This window comes from Phyllobates terribilis, unplaced genomic scaffold (assembly GCF_046119375.1).
Source record: "Phyllobates terribilis strain yellow unplaced genomic scaffold, ASM4611937v1 Scaffold_69__1_contigs__length_7402412, whole genome shotgun sequence".
Taxonomy (NCBI): domain Eukaryota; kingdom Metazoa; phylum Chordata; class Amphibia; order Anura; family Dendrobatidae; genus Phyllobates; species Phyllobates terribilis.
In genome coordinates this window covers 5,378,122-5,404,912 of record NW_027362829.1, presented here as the reverse complement: position 1 = coordinate 5,404,912, position 26,791 = coordinate 5,378,122, and the positions used below count along the sequence as shown (strand labels likewise).

At 46.1% G+C, this 26,791-nt stretch overlaps 1 protein-coding gene across 1 annotated transcript; it reads left to right on the top strand.

The window, feature by feature from the left end:
* The first annotated feature begins 10,024 nt into the window (after positions 1–10,024).
* LOC141194364 (uncharacterized) lies at positions 10,025–24,775 on the top strand. Its single transcript, XM_073662275.1, has 7 exons — positions 10,025–10,106; positions 18,925–19,064; positions 19,194–19,298; positions 19,381–19,504; positions 19,584–19,672; positions 19,869–19,959; positions 22,251–24,775. The coding sequence occupies exons 2-7, from the start codon at positions 18,996–18,998 to the stop codon at positions 23,273–23,275; spliced, it is 1,503 nt and encodes a 500-aa protein (XP_073518376.1). The 5' UTR covers positions 10,025–10,106; positions 18,925–18,995; the 3' UTR covers positions 23,276–24,775.
* The last annotated feature ends 2,016 nt before the right edge of the window (positions 24,776–26,791 follow it).

Below are 26,791 nucleotides of genomic sequence, written 5' to 3'. Positions count from 1 at the left end.
GTAGTTTAAAAATGCATTGGAACTCTTACATTGTTCTCGGAATTCTGCTGAAGTTTAAGAATGCTTTGGAACTCTTCCATTGTTGTCGGAATTCCGCTGAAGTTTAAAATTGGTCTGGAACTCTTCTATTGTTCTCGCAATTTTGCTGAAGTTTAATAATGCTTTGGAACTCTTCCAATGTTCTCGGAATTCCTCTGATGTTTAACAATGCTTTGGAACTCTTCCATTGATTTAGGAATTCCGCTGATGTTTAACAAAGCTTTGGAACTCTTCCATTGTTCTCGGAATTCTGCTGAAGTTTAAAAATTCTTTGGAAATTTTTCATTGTTCTCTGAATTCCGCTGATGAGTAACAATACTTTGGAACTCTTCCATTGTTCTCGGAATTCCGCTGATGTTTAACAATGCTTTGGAACTCCTCCATTGTTATCGGAATTCCACTGATGTTTGACAATGCTTTGGATCTCTTCCATTGTTCTCGGAATTCCGCTGAAGTTTAAAAATGCTTTGGAACTGTTCCATTATTCTCGGAATTCCACTGAAGTTTAAAAATGCTTTGGAACTCTTCCATTGTTCTCAGAATTTTTGCTGAAGTTTAAAAATGCTTTGGAACTCTTCCATTGTGGCCGGGTGTCCACACACGGTCTCTAGCGGCCTGGGGGCGGCCAGGTGTCCATAAACGATCCCCAGATGCCCCTATTTGAAGGACAGCCTACCCACAAACACGTGGACAAGTGAATGTGGCCAGGGATGGTCCATCTCACGCCTTCACACTGGGTTAATATTGTGGAAGCCGGGACACAGTTGGACACTGGGACGTAACACGTCCTCCAGACATAGAGGATTGCGGGTCCTGGGTCAATCAGGCTTCAACACAAAGTTCAAAAGGTAGACAGCAGCAGTGGTCAGCCTCCTACACAATGAGTAAATTATTCATGATCATGAGGCCATCCATCTTCTTAGCTTTCTTGGAATGCAAGCGCATGTATGTAGTAGCGGCTAGGTCTGAGGTGGTCAGCGTTGTGGCGCATATCCTACCTCCTCCGAGGATTGCTGGATGTTTTCCTGCTACTATCCCAGTTCTATGACTCCCGTTAAAACAAAGCTTCAGGTGATGAATGATGGATGAGGTGGTGGCAAAGGAGAAAGAGCAGGAGGAAAAGGGACCATTCACATCAATATCAGGCCAGTCAACCACACATGTCTTGTAGGATATGTTTCTGTACCAAAAGGAGCGGTTCGGCTACACAGTTATAGGGCATAGAGTGAGTGCAATGCCTACCAAAAATTTCGAGGCACTCCAATGCCCCTTGGAAGTGACATGGAGGTCAGAGGGCCTTAACTAAACCGTTTTTTCCATTTATAGCAACTGGGTCTCCTGTGCACTGGTGGCCTAAGCAGTGAATGGAAGGCTTTCCAAAAATTATGAGGAACTGAAATGGCCCTTGAAACAGACGTGCATTACAGCATACTAAAAACCTTCTACCCATTATTGGGGAGTGGGTCTCCCTTAGTATTCGCCTATGTATTGAAAAGCAAAAGCTGACTAAAATTAGGAGGAAATGCAATGCCTGTTGGAAGAGTCATGGAGGTTCGAGTTAATTAAAAACAACATTTCAATGCCCCTTGGAAGAGCTGTGGAGTTCAGAATGGTTTAACAAGACGGTTTTACTGCCCCTCGGAAGAGACGTGGAGGTCACAGTAGCTTAACAAAATGGTTTTAATGCCCCTTGGAAAAGTGGTGGAGGTCACAGTAGCTTAACAAGACGGTTTTAATGCCCCTCGGAAGAGACGTGGAGGTCCCAGTAGCTTAATAAGACGGTTTTAATGCCCCCCGGAAGAGACGTGGAGGTCCCGGTAGCTTAACAAGACGGTTTTAGTGCCCCACGGAAGAGACGTGGAAGTCTCAGTAGCTTAACAAGACGGTTTTAATGTCCCTTGGAAAAGTGGTGGTGGTCACAGTAGCTTAACAAGACGGTTTTAATGCCCCTTGGAAAAGTGGTGGAGGTCACAGTAGCTTAAGAAGACGGTTTTAATGCCCCTCGGAAGAGACGTGGTGGTCCCAGTAGCTTAAAAAGACGGTTTTTATGCCCCTTGGAAAAGTGGTGTAGGTCACAGTAGCTAAACAAGACGGTTTTAATGCCCCTTAGAAAAGTGGTGGAGGTCGCAGTAGCTTAACAAGACGGTTTTAATGCCCTTCAGAAGAGACGTGGAGGTCACAGTAGCTTAACAAGACGGTTTTAATGCCCCTTGGAAAAGTGGTGGAGGTCACAGTAGCTTAACAAGACGGTTTTAATGCCCCTCGGAAGAGACGTGGAGGTCCCAGTAGCTTAACAAGATGGTTTTAATGCCCCTTGGAAGAGACGTGGAGGTCCCAGTAGCTTAACAAGACGGTTCTAATGCCCCTTACAAGAGCCATACAGTACAGCATAATACAAACATTATTCCCATTATTGGGGAGTGGGTCTCCCATAGTCTTTGCCTATGCTTTCCAAGCAAAAGCTGCCAAAAATTAGGATGGAAGAACTTGCAATGCCCCTTACAAGAGCCATGCAGTGCAGCATATTACAAACATTATTCCCATTATTGGGGAGTGGGTCTCCCATAGTCTTTGCCTATGCCTTCCAAGCAAAAGATGACAAAAATAAGGACGGAGGAACATTTAATAATGGCAACACGGACGACGGTCACCCTGGTGGTATAGTGGTGGTGGAGGCTGAGGATAAGGAGAAGAATATAAAACAGCCGAAATGAGGAAGCATATACCCATGTGTGGGTGTGAAGCGGTGCATGTGAATACAGCTCCCGAAATAACACAGTGGATTTGACTTTATGTTACTCTGCTGTCATTTGGTGGTGATGAGAAGTCTGGCCCAATCCAGTCCTTGTTCATTTTGATAAGGATCAGCTTGTCAGCATTGTCAGTTGACAGGCGAGTGCGCTTATCAGTTATAATTCCCCCAGCGGCACTAAAAACACGCTCCGATAACACACTAGCGGCAGGACAGGCCAGGACCTCCAAGGCGTACCGAGCGAGTTCATTCCAAGTGTCCAGCTTGGATACCCAATAATTAAAAGGCACAGAGGAATCACGGAGGACGCTGGGACGGTCGGCAAGGTACTCCCTCACCATCTTTTGAAACTTTCCACTCCTTGTGAGAGTACCCCGCGCCTCAGGGTCTGTCCGAAGGGAGGGTCTGAGAAAACTGTCCCAGAATGTTGACAGTGTTCCCCTGCCTCTTCTGGATTGGAGTTGCATCTCTCTCGCATGTACGCCTTGGTTGGGCAATGAACTGTGACCTCTGCCGCTAGCGTGTTCAGATGGGAATTTTTTTAACAGTTCTGCAGCAAGGGACTTCTGGTACTGCCCCATTTTTGTAGACCTCTCCACCTCAGGAATAAGAGAGTGAAAGTTCTCCTTGTAGCAGGGGTCTAAAAATGTCACCAACCAGCAATGACTGTCACCCAACATTTTGACAACACGAGGGTCACGGTTAAGGCAGCGTAACATAAAGTCAGCCATGCGTGCCAGACTGGTAACGGGCAAGACTTCCGTTTCCTCACCAAGATGACGACTGACCATGCTCTCCTCCTCCTCCCCTGTCCTCAGGCCAACCACGCTGAACCGTGGTATGACAGTTGTACAGGTACTACCGTCTACAGCGCATGATACCAGCTCCTGTTCTTCCTCCTCCTCCTCTCCCTCATTGTCCCCCAATGCACGTTGGGATGAGATGAGGCTGGGGTGTGTGTAATTGACCACTACAGCTTCTTGATCCATCTCATCATACTCTGGCTGCAATGCCTCCTCTTTAATTCTCTGCAGAGAGCGCTACAAAAGACAGACAAGTTGAATGCTGATGCTAATGATGGCGTCATCGCCACTCACCATCTTGGTGGAGTCCTCAAAGTTTGTCAGGATGGTACATATGTCTGACATCCAGGTCCACTCCTGAGGTCTTATGTGTGGAGTCTGACCTGAATATCAACGGCCTTGTTGCAGCTGGTAGTCCACAACTGCTCTCTTCTGCTCACAAATCCTTTGCAACATGTGGAGGGTAGAGTTCCAACATGTGGGGACATCACACACCAGTCGGTGTGAGGGAAGCTGCAAACGCTGCTGCAAAACAGCAAGGGCGGTGGAAGCTGTAGCCGACTTGTGAAAATGAGCTGACAGGCGGCGTACTTTCACAAGCAGATCTGGCAACTCGGGGTACGATTTAAGAAACCGCTGAACCACGAGGTTAAGCACATGAGCCAGGCATGGTACGTGTGTGATCTCACCTCGCCTCAGAGCCGCCACCAGGTTAAGGCCATTGTCACACACGACCATGCCTGGATGTAGGTTCAGCGGTGTTAGCCACAGATCTGCCTGCTCTTTCACAGCTGTCCACAACTCACAAGCAGTGTGAGGTTTCTCACCTAAGCTTATGAGTTACAGCACAGCCTGTTGCCGCTTGGCAGTGGCAGTACTGCAGTGCTTCCAGCTTGTAACTGATGTGATATCTGAGATGGAGGCTGAACATGAGGAGGAGGATGATGCGCAGGAGCTGTACACTGTGGGGGCAACTCTGACTGACATAGGGCCTACAATCCTCGGTGTGGGAAGGATGTGTTCCGTCCCAAGGTACGACTGGGTCCTGGGTTCCACTATGTTTACCCAGTGTGCCGTCAGGGAGATGTACCGTCCCTGGCCACAAGCACTTGTCCACGTGTCCGTTGTCAGGTGGACTCTCCCAGTAACTGCGTTGTTGAGGGCACGGCAGATGTTTTGGGACACGTGCTTGTGTAGTGCGGGAATGGCACACCGGGCAAAATAGTGTCGGCTGGGGACCGAGTACCGAGGGACGGCCACCACCATAAGGTTGTGGAAGGATTCCGTCTCCACCAGCCTAAAAGGCAGCATTTCCAACGCAAGCAGTCGTGAAATGTGCGAATTTAAGACTGTGGCCTGTGGGGCGTTGGCTGCGAATTTCCGCTTTCGTTCAAAGGTCTGGGATATGGACAATTCAACGCTGCGGTGGGACGTGGACGTTGATGCTGTTTCTTGAGAAACTGCCATAACAAGTGAAGACTGAGAGGAGGGGGCATCTTTGCATGCAGTATGGACAGGGGATTGCCTTGCACACACAAAAGGGGGTTCTATTGCACGCACAACAGCGGAAGAAGCAGTGGTGACACCCGCTGACACTGGTCGTGGACCCTGGGGTTCACCCCACAAAGTCGGGTGCTTTGCTGCCATGTGCCTGATCATGCTGGTGGTGGTAAGGCTGGTAGTTTTGTCACCCCTGCTGTTGCTGGCATGGCAGGTGGTACAAATGGCCTTTTTGGGGTTATCAGCAGTCTTTAAAAAAATCCAGACTCTGGAAGACCTACAGGTTGTACTGGCAATGTCCCTCGTGTTGGTGTTACGGGGAACTGTTGCCTGCCTTCTGTGTGGGGCCACCACACTGCTTCTTCCTGCCTGTTGGGGTACTCTGCCTCCCTCACCCTGTGTGCTGCTGGCCTCGCTCTGCAGGTTCTCCTGCCACGTTGGGTCAGTTACTAGATCATCCACCACCTCCTCCTCTTCCACTTGCGCACCCCGATCCTCCTTCTCACTTCCTGGCAATTGTGTCTCGTCATCGTCCACCTCTTGTGACAAATTGCCAGCGTCGACTTCCTGTGGCCGTGGCTGTTAAAATATTTGAGCATTGCTACATGGGATCTCCTCTTCCACCACTTCAAGCGGAGCAGACGAGGGGCACAAATATGGAAATGGACCAGTGAACAGCTCTTCAGAGTGTCCAAGTGTTAGATCAGTTGCTGTCTGACGACACTCAGCATGGCGGGAGGAAGGAGCATCAGGGTGAGGAGGAGTATGTGGTCAAGACTCACGGCTACTAAGATTTGACCGTGTGGAAGACAGACCGGAGGTGGTGGTTCCCAGGTAACTGGAAGTGTTATCTGCTATCCAATTAATAAGCTGTTCACACTGATCAGTTCGCAATACTGGTGTTGTTCTGTGCTTCCCTAGTATTTCGGTCAAGAAGTGGGAGCGAGAAGATGTGGCTGTTGGTTGTGGCACATTTTCACCTTGGCCACGGCCCCGTCCTCTGCACGCGCCATCACCAGAACGTCCAGTTCCACGTCCCTTGCCACGAGCCTTGCCCTTTGTAAAGGAAGTAAAATAGCTTACACTCGCACTATCAATGGAAAAAGGGTAATAAAAAGTAGATTAGAACCGTGGAAGAGGAAAACCACAGTTCTATTTCTCTGGCCTACACCCGACTCTTTTAAACAATCTGAACAATCAGGGAGACACTATTATAGTTTTTTTTTTACAGCAAAAAATGCCAAAAGCAGGATAATAGAGATTTTTTACCGTGGAACAGCAAAACCACAGTTATAATTTACTGGCGTATACCAGACTTTTTTTAAATATATATATTTGCGGCTGAACAGTGAGCGACACACTCAAACTGTTTTTTTTTAGATACAAATAGCCCAAAAGTGGATAATACAGAGGTTTGAACTGTGGAACTGCAAAACCACACTTCTGTTTCTCAGGCCTACACCAGACTATTTTCAACAGATATATTTGTGTCTGAACTGTCACAGACACTTTTTTTTTTTTTTTTGGGGGGGGGGGCACCAAAAGGTTAATAAGACGGGTATTTGTACAGTGCGTACAGTGTGAAGGAGGAAAAAAAAAGATGATTTAGATGAAAAAAAAAGGATTTTTCCTGGCCCCTGAGACCTGGAGCTAAGTCCAGAAATTTTAGCAACAGGAGCACACAGGACTGTAATGCAGCGTTTGCTGGTATAACCACTGCGTCTCCTATACAGCCTGCCTGCCTGATATCTGGGATGGATATTAGTCCTGAGAAGGACTGTTTGTTTGATCTGGCAGCCTTTAGAGACCCTACACTACCTCTTTCGCAGTATAAATCTCTCCCTAGCTCAGCAGCACTTTCCCTACACTAGCTAATCCCGGGCGTCTGTGTCCAAGATGGCGGCGCTCGGTTTTAAATACTCGGTGACGCTGTGCGGCCAGCCAATCAATGTAATGCCCACAACCAACATGGCTGCGGCATTACAGTGACTGGCTGGCAATCCCTGCATGCTCATTGGCTCCGTAAAGAGCGCCAAACATGCAGGGCGGAGACCAGAGCTCCCGCCCGAGTAACCCGGAAATGCTCGGTGCTCACCGAACATCCCGAGTAGCGTGATGCTCAGGCAAGTACCGAGCAGTGTCGAGCATGTTCGCTCAACACTAGGGTTGAGCGAGTATGTTCTGTCCGAGTATGCTTGGGCCGAGCTCCGAGTATTTATAGCTGCTCGGTGATAAGGTTATATCGCTCCCGTGTGCATGATTTGCAACTGTTTGACAGCTTTATTACTTGTGAGGAATGTGTAAGAAATAGACATTCCTCACATGTAATAAAGCTGTCAAACAGTTGCAAATCATGCACACGGGAGTGATTTAATCTTATCACCGAGCAGCTATAAATACTCGGAGCTCGGCCCGAGAATACTCGGCGAAAGGGTTAATAGAACATACTCGCTCAACACTACTCAACAATGAATGTTACTTGGAGATCAGGTTGAATTAGAACAGGAGCAGACATAAAGCACTCTTTCAATCTTTCAAAAGCCCCAATAGCATCTGATGGCCAAACATTGATATCCGCCCCGTACGTGTGAGGTCAGTAAGAGGTTCAACAATCTGAGAAAACCCCTAATGAATTTATTATAATAGTTGATGAATTCTACAAAACATTGCAACCCTTTCAGGTGACTATTATGGCTTTCACCTTCCCAGGATCCATCTGAAACCCATCAGCTGATAAAATGATCCCCAGGAATGAAATTTCCTGCACAGAAATAATACATTTTCAAAAATTTACCAAATAAAGAATTTTTCCATCATCCTTTCTAATGCAACACGGACATGTTCCTGGCGAGAATCCAGATCAGGAGAATAATTATATATCATCAAGATAAATCACAACAAATCCCCCAAAGTTATCAGCGAAATATAATTCAGAAAGTTGTAAAATCCTGTTGGTGCATTGGAGAATCCAAATGGCAGAACAAGATTATCGAATAAACCCTCCGCTCAGCACATGTCAAACATGCTCCTCTCCGTACATGCGCGACTCACCTCTGTACACGCAGCTCCTCTCTCTCCATATACCTCTGTACACACACGGCTCCGCTCCGTACACCTCTGTACACACGCGTCTCCTCTCCGTATACCTCTGTACACACGCGGCTCCGCTTCGTACACCTCGTACACACGCGGCTCCGCTCCGTACACCTCGTACACACGCGGCTCCGCTCCGTACACCTCGTACACACGCGGCTCCGCTCCGTACACCTCGTACACACGCGGCTCCGCTCCGTACACCTCGTACACACGCGGCTCCGCTGCGGACACCCCGTACACACGCGTCTCCTCTCCGTATACCTCTGTACACAAGCGGCTCCGCTTCGTACACCTCGTACACGCGCGCCTCCACTCCGTACACCTCGTACACGCGCGGCTCCGCTCCGTACACCTCGTACACACGCGGCTCCGCTCCGTACACCTCGTACACACGCGGCTCCACTCCGTACACCTCGTACACACGCGGCTCCGCTCCGTACACCTCGTACACACGCGGCTCCGCTCCGTACACACGCGGCTCCGCTCCGTACACCTCGTACACACGCGGCTCCGCTCCGTACACCTCGTACACACGCGGCTCAGCTCCGTGCACCTCGTACACACGCGGCTCAGCTCCGTACACCTCGTACACACGCGCCTCCGCTACGTACACCTCGTACACACGCGGCTCCGCTACGTACACCTCGTACACACGCGGCTCCGCTACGTACACCTCGTACACACGCGCCTCCGCTACGTACACCTCGTACACACGCGGCTCCGTTACGTACACCTCGCACACACGCATGACTCTGCTCCGTACGCCTCGTACACATGGCTCCACCTTGTACACACGGCTTCGCTCCGTACGCCTTGTACATACACGGCTCCGCTCCGTACGCCTTGTACACACACGGCTCCGCTACGCACGCCTCGTAAACACGGCTCCGCTCCGCACACCTCGTACACATGGCTTCGCTCCGCACGCCTCTTACACACGTCTCCGCTCCGCACGCCTCGTACACACGTCTCCGCTCCGCACACCTCGTACACACGTCTCCGCTCCGCACACCTCGTACACACGTCTCCGCTCCGCACACCTCGCACACACGGCTCTGCTCCGCACACCTCGTACACACGGCTCCGCTCCGTACACCTCGTACACACGCGGCTCCGCTCCTTACACCTCGTACACATGCGGCTCCGCTCCGTACACCTCGTATACACGCGGCTCCGCTCCGTACACCTCGTACACACGCGGCTCTGCTCCGTACACCTCGTACACACGTGGCTCCGCTCCGTACGCCTCGTACACACGCGGCTCCGCTCCGTACACCTCGCACACACGCGGCTCCGCTCCGTACGCCTCGTACACACACGGCTCTGCTCCGTACACCTCGCACACACACGGCTCCGCTCCGTACACCTCGTACACACGCGGCTCTGCTCCGTACACCTCGTACACACGCGGCTCCGCTCCGTACACCTCCTACACACGCGGCTCTGCTCCGTACATCTCGTACACACACGGCTCTGCTCCGTACACCTCTTACACGCGCGGCTCCGCTCCGTACACCTCGTACACACACGGCTCCGCTCTGTACACCTCGTACACCCGCGGCTCCGCTCCGTACACCTCGTACACACACGGCTCTGCTCCGTACACCTCGTACGCGCGCGGCTCTGCTCCGTACACCTCGTACACACACGGCTCTGCTCCGTACACCTCGTACACACGCGGCTCCGCTCCGTACACCTCGTACACACGCGGCTCTGTTACATCCACACTGTAAACCCCTCCTGACCCCACACATAAACTTCAGCTCATCCAGCACCATGACAACCAGCACAGCAGAGTCCTGCATCCACTGAGGCCCCTGATCATGTGACCCCTGACTCCTCCCCTCCTGTGACCTCATCACAGGTCCTGTGCGCACAGAGCAGCCATATATGTGGTGGCGGCTCTGCAGGTGGAGGTATGTGGAGACCCCCATTACTGGGCGCAGGGGGCATTAACCCCTTCAACACGGAGACTCTTTTGGGGTCTTGTGTTGCCCCTTTATAAGAATCATAAGGTTTTTGTTCTGTTCCCTGTAATAGATACATTCGACCCAACTATGGAGACAGGAAGGGAGGAAACGTATTGTTCTCATAGTACAGGACCCCTTTACTGCCCTCATAGTGTAATGCCCCCATTATGCCCCTTATGCAGGATGTATGATGCCCCCCACAGTGTAATGCCCCTTATGCAGGATGTATTATGCCGCCATTATGCCCCTTATGCAGGATGTATGATGCCCCCATTATGCCCCTTATGCAGGATGTATGATGCCCCCACAGTGTAATGCCCCCATTATGCCCCTTATGCAGGATGTATGATGCCCCCCACAGTGTAATGCCCCTTATGCAGGATGTATTATGCCGCCATTATGCCCCTTATGCAGGATGTATGATGCCCCCCACACAGTGTAATGCCCCCATTATGCCCCTTATACAGTATGTATGATGCCCCCCACAGTGTAATGCCCTCATTATGCCCCTTATGCAGGATGTATGATGCCCCCCACACAGTGTAATGCCCCCATTATGCCCCTTATGCAGTATGTATGATGCCCCCCACAGTGTAATGCCCCCATTATGCCCCTTATGCAGTATGTATGATGCCCCCACACAGTGTAATGCCCCCATTATGCCCCTTATGCAGTATGTATGATGCCCCCACACAGTGTAATGCCCCCATTATGCCCCTTATGCAGGATGTATGATGCCCCCCACACAGTGTAATGCCCCCATTATGTCCCTTATGCAGTGTGTATGATGCTCCCCACAGTGTAATGCCCCCATTATGCCCCTAATGCAGGATGTATGATGCCCTCATTATGCCCCTTATGCAATATGTATGATGCCTCCATGCAGTGTAATGCCCCCATTATGCCCCTTATGCAGGATGTATGATGCCCACACAGTGTAATGCCCCCATTATGCCCCTTATGCAGGATGTATGATGCCCACACAGTGTAATGTCCCCATTATGCCCCTTATGCAGGATGTATGATGCCCCACACAGTGTAATGCTCCCATTATGCCTCTTATGCAGGATGTATGATGCCCCACACAGTGTAATGCCCCCATTATGCCCCTTATGCAGGATGTATGATGCCCCCCACAGTGTAATGCCCCCATTATGCCCCTTATGCAGTATGTATGATGACCCCACAGTGTAATGCCCCCATTATGCCTCTTATGCAGGATGTATGATGCCCCCCCACAGTGTAATGCCCCTTATGCAGGATGTATTATGCCCCCATTATGCCCCTTATGCAGGATGTATGATGCCCCCCACACAGTGTAATGCCCCCATTATGCCCCTTATACAGTATGTATGATGCCCCCCACAGTGTAATGCCCTCATTATGCCCCTTATGCAGGATGTATGATGCCCCCCACACAGTGTAATGCCCCCATTATGCCCCTTATGCAGTATGTATGATGCCCCCACACAGTGTAATGCCCCCATTATGCCCCTTATGCAGTATGTATGATGCCCCCACACAGTGTAATGCCCGCATTATGCCCCTTATGCAGGATGTATGATGCCCCCCACACAGTGTAATGCCCTCATTATGCCCCTTATGCAGTGTGTATGATGCCCCCCACAGTGTAATGCCCCCATTATGCCCCTAATGCAGGATGTATGATGCCCTCATTATGCCCCTTATGCAATATGTATGATGCCTCCATGCAGTGTAATGCCCCCATTATGCCCCTTATGCAGGATGTGTAATGCCCCCATTATGCCCCTTATGCTGGATGTATGATGCCCCCACACAGTGTAATGCCCCCATTATGCCCCTTATGCAGGATGTATGGTGCCCCCACTCAGTGTAATGCCCCCATTATGCCCCTTATCCAGGATGTATGATGCCCCCACACAGTGTAATGCCCCCATTATGCCCCTTATGCAGGATGTATGATGCCCACACAGTGTAATGCCCCCATTATGCCACTTATGCAGGATGTATGATGCCCCCACACAGTGTAATGCTCCCATTATGCCTCTTATGCAGGATGTATGATGCCCCCACACAGTGTAATGCCCCCATTATGCTTCTTATGCAGGATGTATGATTCCCCCATACAGTGTAATGCCCCCATTATGCCCCCTATGCAGGATGTATGATTCCCCGACACAGTGTAATGCCCCCATTATACCCCTTATGCAGGATGTATGATGCCCCCCACACAGTGTAATGCCCCCATTATGCCCCTTATGCAGTATGTATGATGCCCCCCACACAGTGTAATGACCCCATTATGCCCCTTATGCAGTATGTATGATGCCCCCCACACAGTGTAATGACCCCATTATGCCCCTTATGCAGGATGTATGATGCCCCCTCGCAGTGTAATGCCCCCATTATACCCCTTATGCAGGATGTATGATGCCCCCAGACAGTGTAATGCTCCCATTATGCCCCTTATGCAGTATGTATGATGCCCCCACACAGTGTAATGCCCCCATTATGCCCCTTATGCAGGATGTATGATGCCCCCACACAGTGTAATGCCCCCATTATACCCCTTATGGAGGATGTATGATGCCCCCACACAGTGTAATGCCCCCATTATGCTTCTTATGCAGGATGTATGATTCCCCCATACAGTGTAATGCCCCCATTATGCCCCCTATGCAGGATGTATGATTCCCCGACACAGTGTAATGCCCCCATTATACCCCTTATGCAGGATGTATGATGCCCCCCACACAGTGTAATGCCCCCATTATGCCCCTTATGCAGTATGTATGATGCCCCCCACACAGTGTAATGACCCCATTATGCCCCTTATGCAGTATGTATGATGCCCCCCACACAGTGTAATGACCCCATTATGCCCCTTATGCAGGATGTATGATGCCCCCTCGCAGTGTAATGCCCCCATTATACCCCTTATGCAGGATGTATGATGCCCCCAGACAGTGTAATGCTCCCATTATGCCCCTTATGCAGTATGTATGATGCCCCCACACAGTGTAATGCCCCCATTATGCCCCTTATGCAGGATGTATGATGCCCCCACACAGTGTAATGCCCCCATTATACCCCTTATGGAGGATGTATGATGCCCCCACACAGTGTAATGCCCCCATTATACCCCTTATGCTGTATGTATGATGCCCCCACACAGTGTAATGCCCCCATTATGCCCCTTATGCAGGATGTATGATGCCCCCCACAGTGTAATGCCCCTTATGCAGGATGTATTATGCCCCCATTATGCCCCTTATGCAGGATGTATGATGCCCCCCACACAGTGTAATACCCCTATTATACCCCTTATACAGTATGTATGATGCCCGCACACAGTGTAATGCCCCCATTATGCCCCTTATACAGTATGTATGATGCCCTCATACAGTGTAATGCCCCCATTATGCCCCTTATGCAGTATGTATGATGCCCCCACACAGTGTAATGCCCCCATTATGCCCCTTATGCAGTATGTATGATGCCCCCACACAGTGTATTGCCCCCATTATGCCCCTTATGCAGTATGTATGATGCCCCCCACAGTGTAATGCCCCCATTATGCCCCTTATGCAGGATGTATGACGCCCCCACGCAGTGTAATGCCCCCATTATGCCCCTTGTGCAGGATGTATGATGCCTCCCACACAGTGTAATGCCCCCATTGTGCCCCTTATGCAGAATGTATGATGCCCCCACACAGTGTAATGCCCCCATTATGCCCCTTATGCAGGATGTATGATGCCCCCACACAGTGTAATGCCCCCATTGTGCCCCTTATGCAGGATGTATGATGCCCCCATTATGCCCCTTATGCAGTATGTATGATGCCCCCACACAGTGTAATGTCCCCATTATGCCCCTTATGCAGGATGTATGATGCCCCCACACAGTGTAATGCCCCCATTATACCCCTTATGGAGGATGTATGATGCCCCCACACAGTGTAATGCCCCAATTATACCCCTTATGCTGTATGTATGATGCCCCCACACAGTGTAATGCCCCCATTATGCCCCTTATGCAGGATGTATGATGCCCCCCACAGTGTAATGCCCCTTATGCAGGATGTATTATGCCCCCATTATGCCCCTTATGCAGGATGTATGATGCCCCCCACACAGTGTAATGCCCCCATTATACCCCTTATACAGTACGTATGATGCCCGCACACAGTGTAATGCCCCCATTATGCCCCTTATACATTATGTATGATGCCCTCATACAGTGTAATGCCCCCATTATGCCCCTTATGCAGTATGTATGATGCCCCCACACAGTGTAATGCCCCCATTATGCCCCTTATGCAGTATGTATGATGCCCCCACACAGTGTAATGCCCCCATTATGCCCCTTATGCAGTATGTATGATGCCCCCCACAGTGTAATGCCCCCATTATGCCCCTTATGCAGGATGTATGACGCCCCCACGCAGTGTAATGCCCCCATTATGCCCCTTGTGCAGGATGTATGATGCCTCCCACACAGTGTAATGCCCCCATTGTGCCCCTTATGCAGGATGTATGATGCCCCCACACAGTGTAATGCCCCCATTATGCCCCTTATGCAGGATGTATGATGCCCCCACACAGTGTAATGCCCCCATTGTGCCCCTTATGCAGGATGTATGATGCCCCCATTATGCCCCTTATGCAGTATGTATGATGCCCCCACACAATGTAATGTCCCCATTATGCCCCTTATGAAGTATGTATGATGCCCCCATACAGTGTAATGCCCCCATTATGCCCCTTATGCAGGATGTATGATGCCCCCACACAGTGTAATGCCCCCATTGTGCCCCTTATGCAGGATGTGTAATGCCCCCATTATGCCCCTTATGCAGGATGTATGATGCCCCTACAAAGTGTAATGCCCCCATTGTACTCCTTATGCAGGATGTATGATGCCCCCATTATACCCCCTTATGCAGTATGTATGATGCCCCCACACAATGTAATGTCCCCATTATTCCCCTTATGCAGTATGTATGATTCCCCCCACAGTATAATGTTCCCCCAGTACCACCTGAGATTTTACAGCTGGAATAATCCATCTGGAAAATGGTTTTCCCTTTGGCTGCTCCCCTACATATAGACCCTCGAGCTTGTATACATCCATGTAGGGGAGCAGGCCTTACTAGATATCGAGGCTTTGTACAGTAATATACCACATGAGGATGATATTAGAGGAGTAAGACATTTCTTGAAATCGAGATCAATAGAGTGTAGCAGACATAATGACTTCATGGAGGATCTTCTAAAATTCACTCTTACTCATAACTTCTTTCTTTTTGACAGGAAGTACTTCCACCAGCTCAGGGGTACTGCGATGGGGAGCCGCTGTGCTCCCTCATATGCTAACTTATCCCTGGACTGGTGGGAGGAAGCCACAATATTCAGGGATGATCATAAGTGATGGCATCCATATATTGGGGTATGGTACAAATATATTGACTACATTTTTATCACCTGGTCAGGGACGAGTGAACAATCTTTTTAATTTGTCGGGGAACTCAACATCAATAGAGTGGGCCTTAGATTTACATCTGAATTTATTATAATAATTTTTATTTTTATAGCGACAACATATTCCACAGCACTTTACAATTTTTTGGGGGGACTTATACAGACAATACAGACTTTCCAGAATAAGCATAACTCAGATATTAAAAGGAGTGAGGGCCCTGCTCACAAGCTTACAGTCTGTAAGGAAATAGGGGAAACACAAAAGGTAAAATGTACATATATTGTATAATACTGCCTTAATATACTAAATAGGGTAACTATATAACACTACATGAACTGGTCGCCAGCCAGTATGTGTACAGTACAGACAGAGGCTATTCGGTGCCTGGATGGTATGAGCACGATTTTGAAGAAAATTTTAATATGGGCCAAACTGGGACGGTTAGATAAGTATGTTGAGGTGATAGGCCAGTCTAAAGTAATGGGTTTTTAGGGCACGCTTAAAACTGTGAGTATTGGGAATTAATCGAATTGTCCTGGGTAGTGCATTCCATAGAATTGGTGCAGCATGCGAGAAATTTTGGAGACGGGAATGGGAGATTCGGATTACGGAGGATTTTAGTTTTAAGTCATTAGCAGAACAAAGGGCACGGGTAGGGTGGTAGACTGAGACGAGGGAGGAGATGTAGAGTGGTGCTGAATCGTGGATAGCTTTGTGGGTAAGAGCGATAAGTTTATATTGAACTCTGTATTGGATGGGCAATCAGTGCAATGACTGGCACAGGGAAGAGGCATCGTTGTGTCGGTTGGCGAGGAATATGACCCTGACTGCTGTGTTCAGGACGGATTGGAGAGGGGAAAGTTCAGAAAGAGAGAAATCGATAAGTAAAGAGTTGCAATAGTCCAGATGAGAATGAATAAGAGCTACAGTAAGAGTTTTTACCGAGTCAAAGGTAAGAAAATTTCTGATTCTAGAGATGTTATTGAGGTGTAGATGACACGAGCGAGCGAGTGATTTGATGTGAGGAGTGAAGGAAAGATCTGAATCAAGTATGACCCCAAGACAGCGGGCATGTTGCTGGCGAGTAATGATGGAGCCACAAACGGAAATGGCAATATCGGGCATAGATAGGTTAATGGAGGGAGGAAATAGGAGTAGTTTAGTTTTTGACAGATTCAGTTTTAGATAGAGGGAGGACATAGTGTTAGAGACAGCGGAAAGACAATCACTGGTATTTTGTAATAATGCAGGGGTGATGTCCGGAGAAGAGGTGTATAATTAGGTGTCATCAGCATAGAGATGGTACTAAAAGCCGAATCTGCTGATTGTTTGTCCAATAGGAGCGATATATAAGTAGAAAAGAAGGGCGTCTAGGACTAATCCTTGAGGAACCCCGACAATAAGGGGGAGGGGAGAAGAGGAGCCAGAAAAAGACACAGTGAAGGAGCGGTCAGAGAGGTAGATCCACAGAGAGATCCAGAAGAATCAGCAGGAAGTAGTGACCATTAGATTTGGCTGTTAGTAGATCATTAGAAACTTTAGTGAGTGCAGTTTCAGTAGAATGTAAAGAGCAGAAACCAGATTGTAAAGGGTCAAGAAGGGAGTTATCTGAGAGATAGCATATTAGACAGGAGTGGAACAGGCTTTCCAGGAGTTTAGAGATAAAGGGAAGATTGGAAACAAGTCTGTAGTTAGCAGCACAGTTCTGGTCGAGGGATGTTTTTTTAAGTAATGGATGTATGCTGGAGAGTTTAAAAAAGGTGGGAAAAATACAAGATGAGAGGTAGAGGTTGAATATTTTAGTTAGGTGAGTGGTGACAGCTGGAGAAAGGGACTGAAGGAGATGTGAAGGAATAGGGTCACTGGTGCAGGTGGTAGAGCGAGAGGAGGCAAGGAGCCTTGTCACTTCTTCCGTGACTGGTTCGAAGTCAGAAAATGAGCAATATACAATGTGGGAGGGAGGAGCATGCATAACATTTGGGGATTGAAAGAAAATTTCCTGTCGGATATGGTCAATTTTTTCTTTGAAATAATTGGCCAGATCGTCAGTGCTGAGGTTGGTGGTTGGGGACTGTGCTGTTTGATTAAGAAGAGAATGAAAAGTGTCAAACAGGTGTTTAGGATTATTGGACCATGAGATGATGAGGTTGTTAAAGTAGGTTTGTTTGGAGAGGTGAAGGGCGGAGTTATAGGTTTTAAGCATAAATTTATAATGGAGGAAATCTTCGGCCAGATTAGATTTTGTCCACAGCCGTTTGGCACACCTGGAGCCCCGCTGGAGAAAACGTGTTTGCAGCGTGTTCCAGGATTGTCGCCGTCTGTGCCGAGTTGTTCTCTGTGTAGGAGCTGCGCCTTCATCCAGGGCTCATTGCAATGTTTCGTTATAATGCTTCAGTGCAACGTCAGGGCATGAGAGGGAGGAGATTGGGGCCAATGATGATTGCACCGTTTTTATAAATTTCTGGGTGTTAATGGCATGTATATTTCTATAAGTGTGGAAAGTGGAGGTGTCTTGAGCAGGGTGACAGTTCTTGACAGAGAATGAAAGAAGGTTGTGATCAGAGAGCGGAAGAGGAGAGTTAGTTAAGTCATGTATTGACCAGAGCCGGGCGAAGATCAGGTCAAAGAGTATTTCCATCTTCATGTGTAGGAGAATTAGTAAGCTGTGAAAGGCCGAAGGAGGAAGTTAGCGATAAAAGATGAGCGGCAGATGGGGAGAGGGAATCGCCTATTGGGATGTTAAAGTCTCCCATGATGAGGGTGGGGATGTCATAGGATAGAAAGTTTGGAAGCCAAGTGGCAAAGTGATCCACAAACTGACAGGAGGGGCCCGGAGGGCGATACACAACCGCCACTCGCAGGGAGAAGGGCCGGTAGAGTCTGACTGTGTGGGCCTCAAAAGAAGGGATGAAAAGTGAGGGTACTGGGGATATAACCTGAAAAGTACATTTTGTTTAAAGGAGCAGACCAACACCAATTATTACCAGTTGCCTTTCCTGTATGTACTGATCAAGAAGGATTGTAACGGGACCCTAGGGACACTCATCTACCAGAAACCTTCAAGCACTAATAAACTATTGAAGTGGGATAACCACCACCCCTATCCCCATAAAAAGAGGAAAACCCAAGGGACAATTTTTATGGTTGAGAAGGTACTGCTCGAATGTCACAGATTTTAATATACCGGCAATAGACCTGAACACCAGATTAAGGGATAAAGGGTACTCGTGGTACATTTTGGATTCCGCATCATCGTTTGCAGAAAAATGGTGCATTAGCTCATCTTTTTCTCATTCAGATCTCTAAAATACCGGATCCTCTCAGTGACGATCGTCTATATAAGAAAATTTTCCTCATTTATCCAGGAAAATGATGGACAAGATGGTGGAGAGGATATTACACCTCACCCTAGAGATCCTCTTCCGGCTTACTGGAGAGGTGAGAGATTCTGATGATGTCCCATTACATCATTCTTATCTATGGGAATAACAGATGAACAGAACTGGAGAGGTGAGGACTCTGGAAATGTCTGTAGTGAGATTTATTAATGTGTCTCTCCATAACCAGAGATTAATCACGGGGCCTCCACCTCACCCCCTGATACATGAGGACATCAATGACCAGAAGATCCTAGAACTCATCTACAAGATGATTGAGCTGCTGACTGGAGAGGTGACACTGCTAGGAATGCTGGGACATTATACAGTAACGCTATGAAGGGATTGGGGGATGACGGTATCATTGTATGTGTCAGGTTCCTATAAGGTGTCAGGATGTCGCCGTCTATTTCTCCATGGAGGAGTGGGAGTATTTAGAAGGACACAAAGATCTGTACAGGGACATCATGATGGAGGTTCCCCAGCCCCTCACATCACCAGGTAATAGGACTAAATACACACTGCCTATAATTATCTGTATGTAAAGAATGAATACAGTCCCTGTATGTGTTTCCTCCAGATCTATCCAGTAAGAGGAGAACACCAGAGAGATGTCCCCGTCCTCTTCTTCCACAAGACTGTAAACAAGAAGATCCCAATGTTCCTCAGGTAGATGGAGAGAAGGTGTCATTAGATCTCCCCTATGATGTGTAGACGGCTGTAAAGGTCATGTCTTCAGTTCTGTTTTATCCACCATTATTATGTTTTTCATTTGTGTCATGAGAACGGTGGAGATAACAGGATTAGAGCCGATCAAACTTGTGACTTTTCCATCTGTCTTTGACTTTTATAATATTTGTTTCAGGGTGAAGATCTGACCCATATTAATACTACAGAGACATATGTGAGGGGTGATGAGTGGTGTAAAGAGGAGATTCCTACATATGACTACCCAGGTGAGTAGTAACCACTGAATACACAGAAGTCACAGATTCTTTTCAGACACCAGCTGTGGCTTCTTTATCAGTGGTGTAGTTGTATCACAATCGTGTGATCACCATTTTGCCGCTAGACCACAACATTCTCCTCCGTCCGAAAATATTCAAATTACTTTGGGAAATTGTGAAAGCCCTTTTCTATAGAATTTACAACCTGGAGGATCCACCTACCCCCTGGGATTAGGAGACGCTGACCGTTACCTGCCCAGTTCTGTAAACTATAAAGCCAAATGTCAGCGTACGTAGATTGTGCTGACAAATTAAAAAATCACTTGAAGAAAAATATTATGATGGGCCTTTAAGTGAAAGCAGAGGGTAATGATGGTGTTGGCTTACTAGATCCCTGATATCTTATTGGATGAATCTACCTTCTCTCCCTTCTGTGCGGCTGAATGTGCTCATATGGTCCCTACAAGACCAGGTCCAGTCTTTCTGGCCAAACTTCACTTTTTTGATCGATAACATTAAATGACCACTGAGGGACACGTGTGAATTTCTGTACAATAACAACAGAGTTTCCCTTTATCCTGACTTTTCAATTTCTTTTAAAACCAACTAACTTCAAACAGGATTGTGATAAACTATACAGAAAACATTACACCTGTGCCATGATATATCTCTAAGCTGTGCGTGGCTGATGGCTGTAATATACATTTATTCCTGCCTGCTGGAGATGTGTTGGCTCGAGCCCTGGTTTCATGGATTCACTCCACATCATAAATAGTATTGAGCGAATTTGTTCGGCATTTCAAATTCAGGTTCGTGTTCGGGGTTCCGGCTTGTTCGGCCCAAATGGTCAACCATAAATGAGTGTGACTCCGGTTTAGTGTTGGATTTCTCCCTTCATACATACGTTGTTGTTGGGGATGTTACATGTTTATATATTCTTTCTTTTTTTACAAGTTCATTCTGTATGTATTTTCATTGTGGTTGGATCGGCCTGCCTCGCTTATGTGAGTCTGTAACTCCCTGGTAGTCTTTCAAAAAGATCTCCATTGCGTCTTCCAAATGCCCGAGATCTATATTTAAGACACCTCATCTCTGCACTATTATAAAAAGTTCACTTTAAATGTCTAGTATTTCTTCTTGAAACTCATCTGACAGAAAATATTGTCCCTTACGATAGTTTAGATTGCCAAGAGCCACCGAGCCCCATACTCTAATTACCCCAGAGAGGTTTCACCACTAGTTACTATTTTTGATGCAGACAGTTCAGTTTTATCATTTCAGTAGATGTGTTATTGTCTATACTCACAGTTTTTGACTTCAGTAATCCTCTGATTTAACCTCTTCCTGCAGCCAGTATTATGTTTCTAATCAGGCCCCATTTTTCAAATCTGACGTGTGTCACTTTATGTGGTGATAATTTTGGAATTCTTCACAAAGGATAATAGGAAACAAATGGACCTTACAAATTATTTTTGAATTTTTGAATCTGACAATCCCCTATATACGGTTGTACACTACTGTTTGGGCACATGGCAGGTTAAGAAGGTAAGGAGTGACATTTAGCTATTAGAAATGCTCAAAAGATGGCTACCATGAACAGGCTTATCACTATCTACCCTGTTTACAGATTTCACAAATTACTTTGCTCATCACCCTTTAACCCCTCTACATGGATCTGAACCTACACAGAGACCCCTAGGCTTGAGCCACAGTGTTACCTGCTATTCGGTGGACTGAGATGGAAAGAAGAATAGTCAGGTAGCCGAGTCAGAACCAAGAGGATAGAGAAAATACAAAATCAGAAGACACGAGTAGTCAGTAAACGGGCCGAGGTCACAACAGAAACAAATACACAAGCCGGGAGCTGAGCACAGAGGACTGAACCAGAGGAGAACAAGGCTGCATCTGGCAGCTTCCGGCAATATGCTTCCAGCTTTAGTAGGGTGTGGTGCTTTCCAAATTGCTGAAGCAGGGAGCAGATTAATCCAGCTAGACAGAACACACACACTCATACTGTCGGACTCGATGGTACTACAGGTACCAGCAAACCTAATCTTAGTAGCTGGACAGAGCCTGCGCCTTTTACTCCATATTTGGGAGGCAGAATGAACAAACAGTTGAACACCACGCTCCTGGTCCATCCTATGAGGTTTTCTATTAGACAGTCATTGTCCTGGTGAATAAGTGAATTTTTTAATATAACTTGCCTTTTTTACAGACAATTTAAGTAGAAATGTTCAAAAATATAAAATTCAAGGATTTTTTTATTAAAAAATAATAAATGGTTTTATTATTGGCAGATGTCTGTACCAGGAGATTAGAGGGACCACTGACATCTTCAATTTTCAAATCAGATAATTTTCAGATCCCACAGGATACAATTGAAGTGAATGCCATTACTCCAGATTTACCATCATCCCTTCACTGCAATGATCTGTCATCTGATCCTTTGAAACAGGTCCTGTCTTCTGATTCATTACCGACTACTATGGAAAATCAAAGTCACAAAATAAGCATTAAAAAACAAACTGCTCCTAATGCAAAGAAGACATTTTCACATTCAGAATATAGAAATAGTTTTCCTCTCAAAAAGTCTTTTCTTAAACATCAAAAAATTCACACAGCGAAGAATAGATTTTCTTGCTCCAAGTGTGGGAGATGTTTTAATCAGAAAAGAAGTCTCGTTAGGCACCAGATAATTCACACAGGAGAGAATCCATTTTCCTGTTCAGAATGTGGGAAATGCTTTACAGAGAAATCAACTCTTATCAATCATCAGAGAACTCACACAGGGGACAAGCCTTTTCCATGTTCAGAATGTGGAAAATGTTTTACAGAGAAAACAACTCTTATCAAACATCAGAGAACTCACACAGGAGAGAAGCCATTTTCATGTTCAGATTGTGGGAAATGTTTTGTACAGAAATCAAATCTTAATATACATCAGAGAACTCACACAGGGGAGAAGCCATTTTCATGTTCAGAATGTGGGAAATGTTTTGCAAAGAAATCAACTCTTATCAACCATCAGAGAACACACACAGGAGAGAAGCCATTTTCATGTTCAGAATGTGGGAAATATTTTACAGAGAAATCAACTCTTATCAAACATCAGAGAACTCACACAGGAGAGAAGCCATTTTCATGTTCAGATTGTGGGAAATGTTTTGTACAGAAATCAAATCTTAATAAACATCAGAGAACTCACACAGGGGAGAAGCCTTTTTTATGTTCAAAATGTGGGAAATGTTTTAAACAGAAAGCGCATCTTGATAACCACCAGAGAACCCACACAGGGGAGAATGCCGCAACTACACCCAACTAGTCTCTGTACAGACAAGAAAGGCCCTAGCTGTACAACTAAAAACGCCACCACAGACCTAACTCCCTAATAAGTCGTTGAGGAGTTTCTCATACCTCCTGAGGAACCAGAGGGGAGGCCGCAACACAGTATCAACAAGGGGAAAGGAAAGTATGAAGTAAAATACGAAAACCCTGAATGAGAAACAAAAACACATTCATATAGGGCAAAGAAGGCAAGCTAAGGAGAACCAAAAATAAAAGGAACAAGTATAATCTCCCAGAAACCTAACATTTTTAGAATGAAAAGGTACTGGGAGGAAAAGCAAACTGACCGGTAGGATAGTTTCACCTTTGTGGTGAAACTTACAAAATTCATCCTCACCAACTGTATATGTCAAACCCGTCCATTTATAATGACCATGGACAAGATAAAGATTCCCAACTCACATCAGGACCACAAGATCCCAGGTACTTTCAGCTGCATCACATCTAATATAATGTACTTAATTATATGTAGCAAATGTCCAACTGGGGGTCTGTATGTAGGGGAGGCAAGGCAAAAACTTAGATGAATTCTCATCGCCACACAGAAAGAAAAAAAGAATAGAACTACTTGTGGCCACACATTTTTCCGGCCACCACTGCTTATCCTTTTCCGAAACTGATAGTTCTGCTTCACGTCACTTGTCTTATCTATTGCATTATTCCTGTGCCCTGTTATGTATAAATATGTGACTCTTCAGATTTTGTGTTATACTTTGTCTGATGAAGAGACCTGAGTAGTCTCGAAAGCTTACTGACTAATGGCTAACTGAAGAGATTACCACTGAGGACTCTCAAATTTTAATATTTTTCTCCATACAGCAATTTTAAGATCTCTCCACAGGTGTTCAATGGGATTTAGATCCAGACTCATTGCTGGTCAGAACTCTCCAGCACTTTGTTTCCATCCATTTTCTGGGTGCTTCTTGAAGTATGTTTGGGCTCATTTTCATGCTGGAAGACCCATGACCTAGGACGCAAACTCAGCTTTCTGACACTAGGCACTATATTGTGACCCAAAATCCTTTGCTGATCTTCAGATTTCCTGATGCCTTGCACACAGTCAGAGGCAGCAAAGCAACCCCAAAATACCTTTGAACCTCCACCATATTTGACTGTATGGGTTGTAAATTTATTGATTATCTGTGCACCTTGGACAAAGGAACATGTGGATCTCTAAAGATGGACTTATAACCTTGAAATTGTTGATATTTTTCAACAATTTTGGTTCTCAAGTCCTCAGACAGTTCTCTAATCCTTTTTCTGTTTTCTACATGCTTAGTGTGCCTCACATATGTACACAATGCAAAGATTGAATCCATTTCTCCCATTTTTATCTGGTTTTAGTTGTGATTTTCATATTGCCCACACCTGTTACTTGCCACAATTGCGTTTGAACAAGCTTCACATGCTTGAAACAGAGTTGTTTACCCACAAGATGTCAACAATTTTGTCCGGCCTATTTTGTGTGAAATTATGTTCAATTTCCCTTTTTTTCTCTGTTTTCTTGTGTTGTTCCAATACATGCAAAGGAAATAAATGTGTATAACAAAACGTGTAATTTCAATAATTTTCTGGGAGAATTACTTCATTTTCTGGAACAATTTCAAGGGATCCAACACTTTTGACCATGACTTGTTTTTGTTGTCTTTTTAATTTGTTGCAGCATATTATCCTCTTCGTGTTCAGCTATATTAGGAGGCTTGTAGCAAAGTCCAATTAGCAGCTTTGCATTATTGCCATTTTCATGTACATTTACCCATACTGATTTTATATCAGGGTTGTAAAGCTCAAAACATGCAGAGGGCCAAAATGAAAAACTTTGACAAAGTCGTGGGCCAACCAGTATACAGTATAATGGGCCCCACATAGTCCTCCATACAGAATAATGGGCCCTACATAGTCCTCCATACAGTATAATGGGCCCTACATAGTCCTCCATACAGTATAATGGGCCCCACATAGTCCTCCATACAGAATAATGGGCCCCACATAGTCCTCCATACATAAGAAACAAGAGGGAAAAACTTTGAGTCAGCGTCCCATATAATAGTGAAAAAATTACAAAATTGTATTAATTATAATTTATACAGGAAAAAAATATGAATTGCAGAAACAGAGACAGTTAATAGTAAAACAATAGAGGATCACTAATGAGGAGCATGAGACAAATTAACATGATTATTTTCTGATGTAAATACATAATTGGGCTGCCAAAAAAATAAGAATATATTGTTAAAATGCAATGAAGCATTCAATAAAAGTGCAGGTGCTTATGAGGTAGGTCAGAAGCAGTTGCTATATAAGAGGTTAGTCATACCGCTGTCTATATATAGGTACTAATATAGATAGCTCATACCGAAGATAGCAGATCTTTATTAGTGGTATCAGTGCCCTGACCCCTTAGGCTACAGGGTAAAAGTATATCCTAATACATATTAAAGCCTAGAAAATGCACCTAAGTAGGAAAAAAGATTAAAGAACGGCAGCAAAAAGAGTGTATCATGAATCCTATAGAATACTTACAGCCACAGTGGATGTGAACACGGTCCTCAATGGCACTCACCCTAATGCGCGTTTCAGCACGGCTGCCTTCGTCAGGAGGTGGCGTCAATGAAGGTGGGTAGGGTTTAGAAACCCTTGAGCCAATAGAAAAGGGGGTGTGTAGTCTCTCCGCCAATGGGTGTGGGGAGGGTGTGGCATGACACATGGCAATCACCACTACACCGCCGCATCCACGGCAAACGCGTCATGTGATCCATGACGCCGCAAGCAAGTGGGGAACCACGTGACCGTGCATCATGTTGCACATATTGATACGGTCAGCGAGGACACCACAGAGAACCGTGAAGCCATGCGTACCGCCCAGTCCACAGACATATATAGTCAAATACAACCGGAGAGAAAAAGAAACTAGCATAATGGGGTAAACTGTCAATAATAGCATATCCCAAATGTGTATATATATATCTAAGGGGTATAGGCGATAGCCAATTATATATAAGTCAGAGTTATATATAAATAAGTTAATTGACCATGACAAAATAAATATAGTATATCTTTAAGAAAAGCATGAAGTATAACATGATTATATGAGATCATAGTATAAATGTATAATCAGATATAAGAAAATATCTCTCAAAATATCGATCTATAAATGCGAAATATATACAATAATAACTGTATGGACAAAAAATGCGCACACAGAAAAAAGTTACAGATCTTGAGAGACAATACAGCGCCAGCAATTATGTCCATGTTATCCAATAGCAGAATGGAAGTCCTCAACATCATTGACGGATAGAAATGGAGATACAGTATCACGTATACAAACATGCCAATCGCCATGTAATGCCTTTATGAATATTTGGTAGAAAAAGACGACGAACTCTCATGGAGGAACAATAAAGAAATAGAAAAAAGTTAAAATACAAACAAACTACCCAACCATACTAGATAAAAAGGTAAGACAAAATAGCTAAAACAATGTGGATAT

Excerpts from the sequence above, each read along its gene's own strand:
- LOC141194364 (XM_073662275.1), top strand. The coding sequence starts at position 18,996 with ATGATGGACAAGATGGTGGAGAGGATATTACACCTCACCCTAGAGATC. Across the intron at positions 19,065-19,193 it reads TCTTCCGGCTTACTGGAGAG|AGATTAATCACGGGGCCTCC; the intron begins GTGAGAGATTCT and ends CTCCATAACCAG. Across the intron at positions 19,673-19,868 it reads AAGATCCCAATGTTCCTCAG|GGTGAAGATCTGACCCATAT; the intron begins GTAGATGGAGAG and ends TATTTGTTTCAG.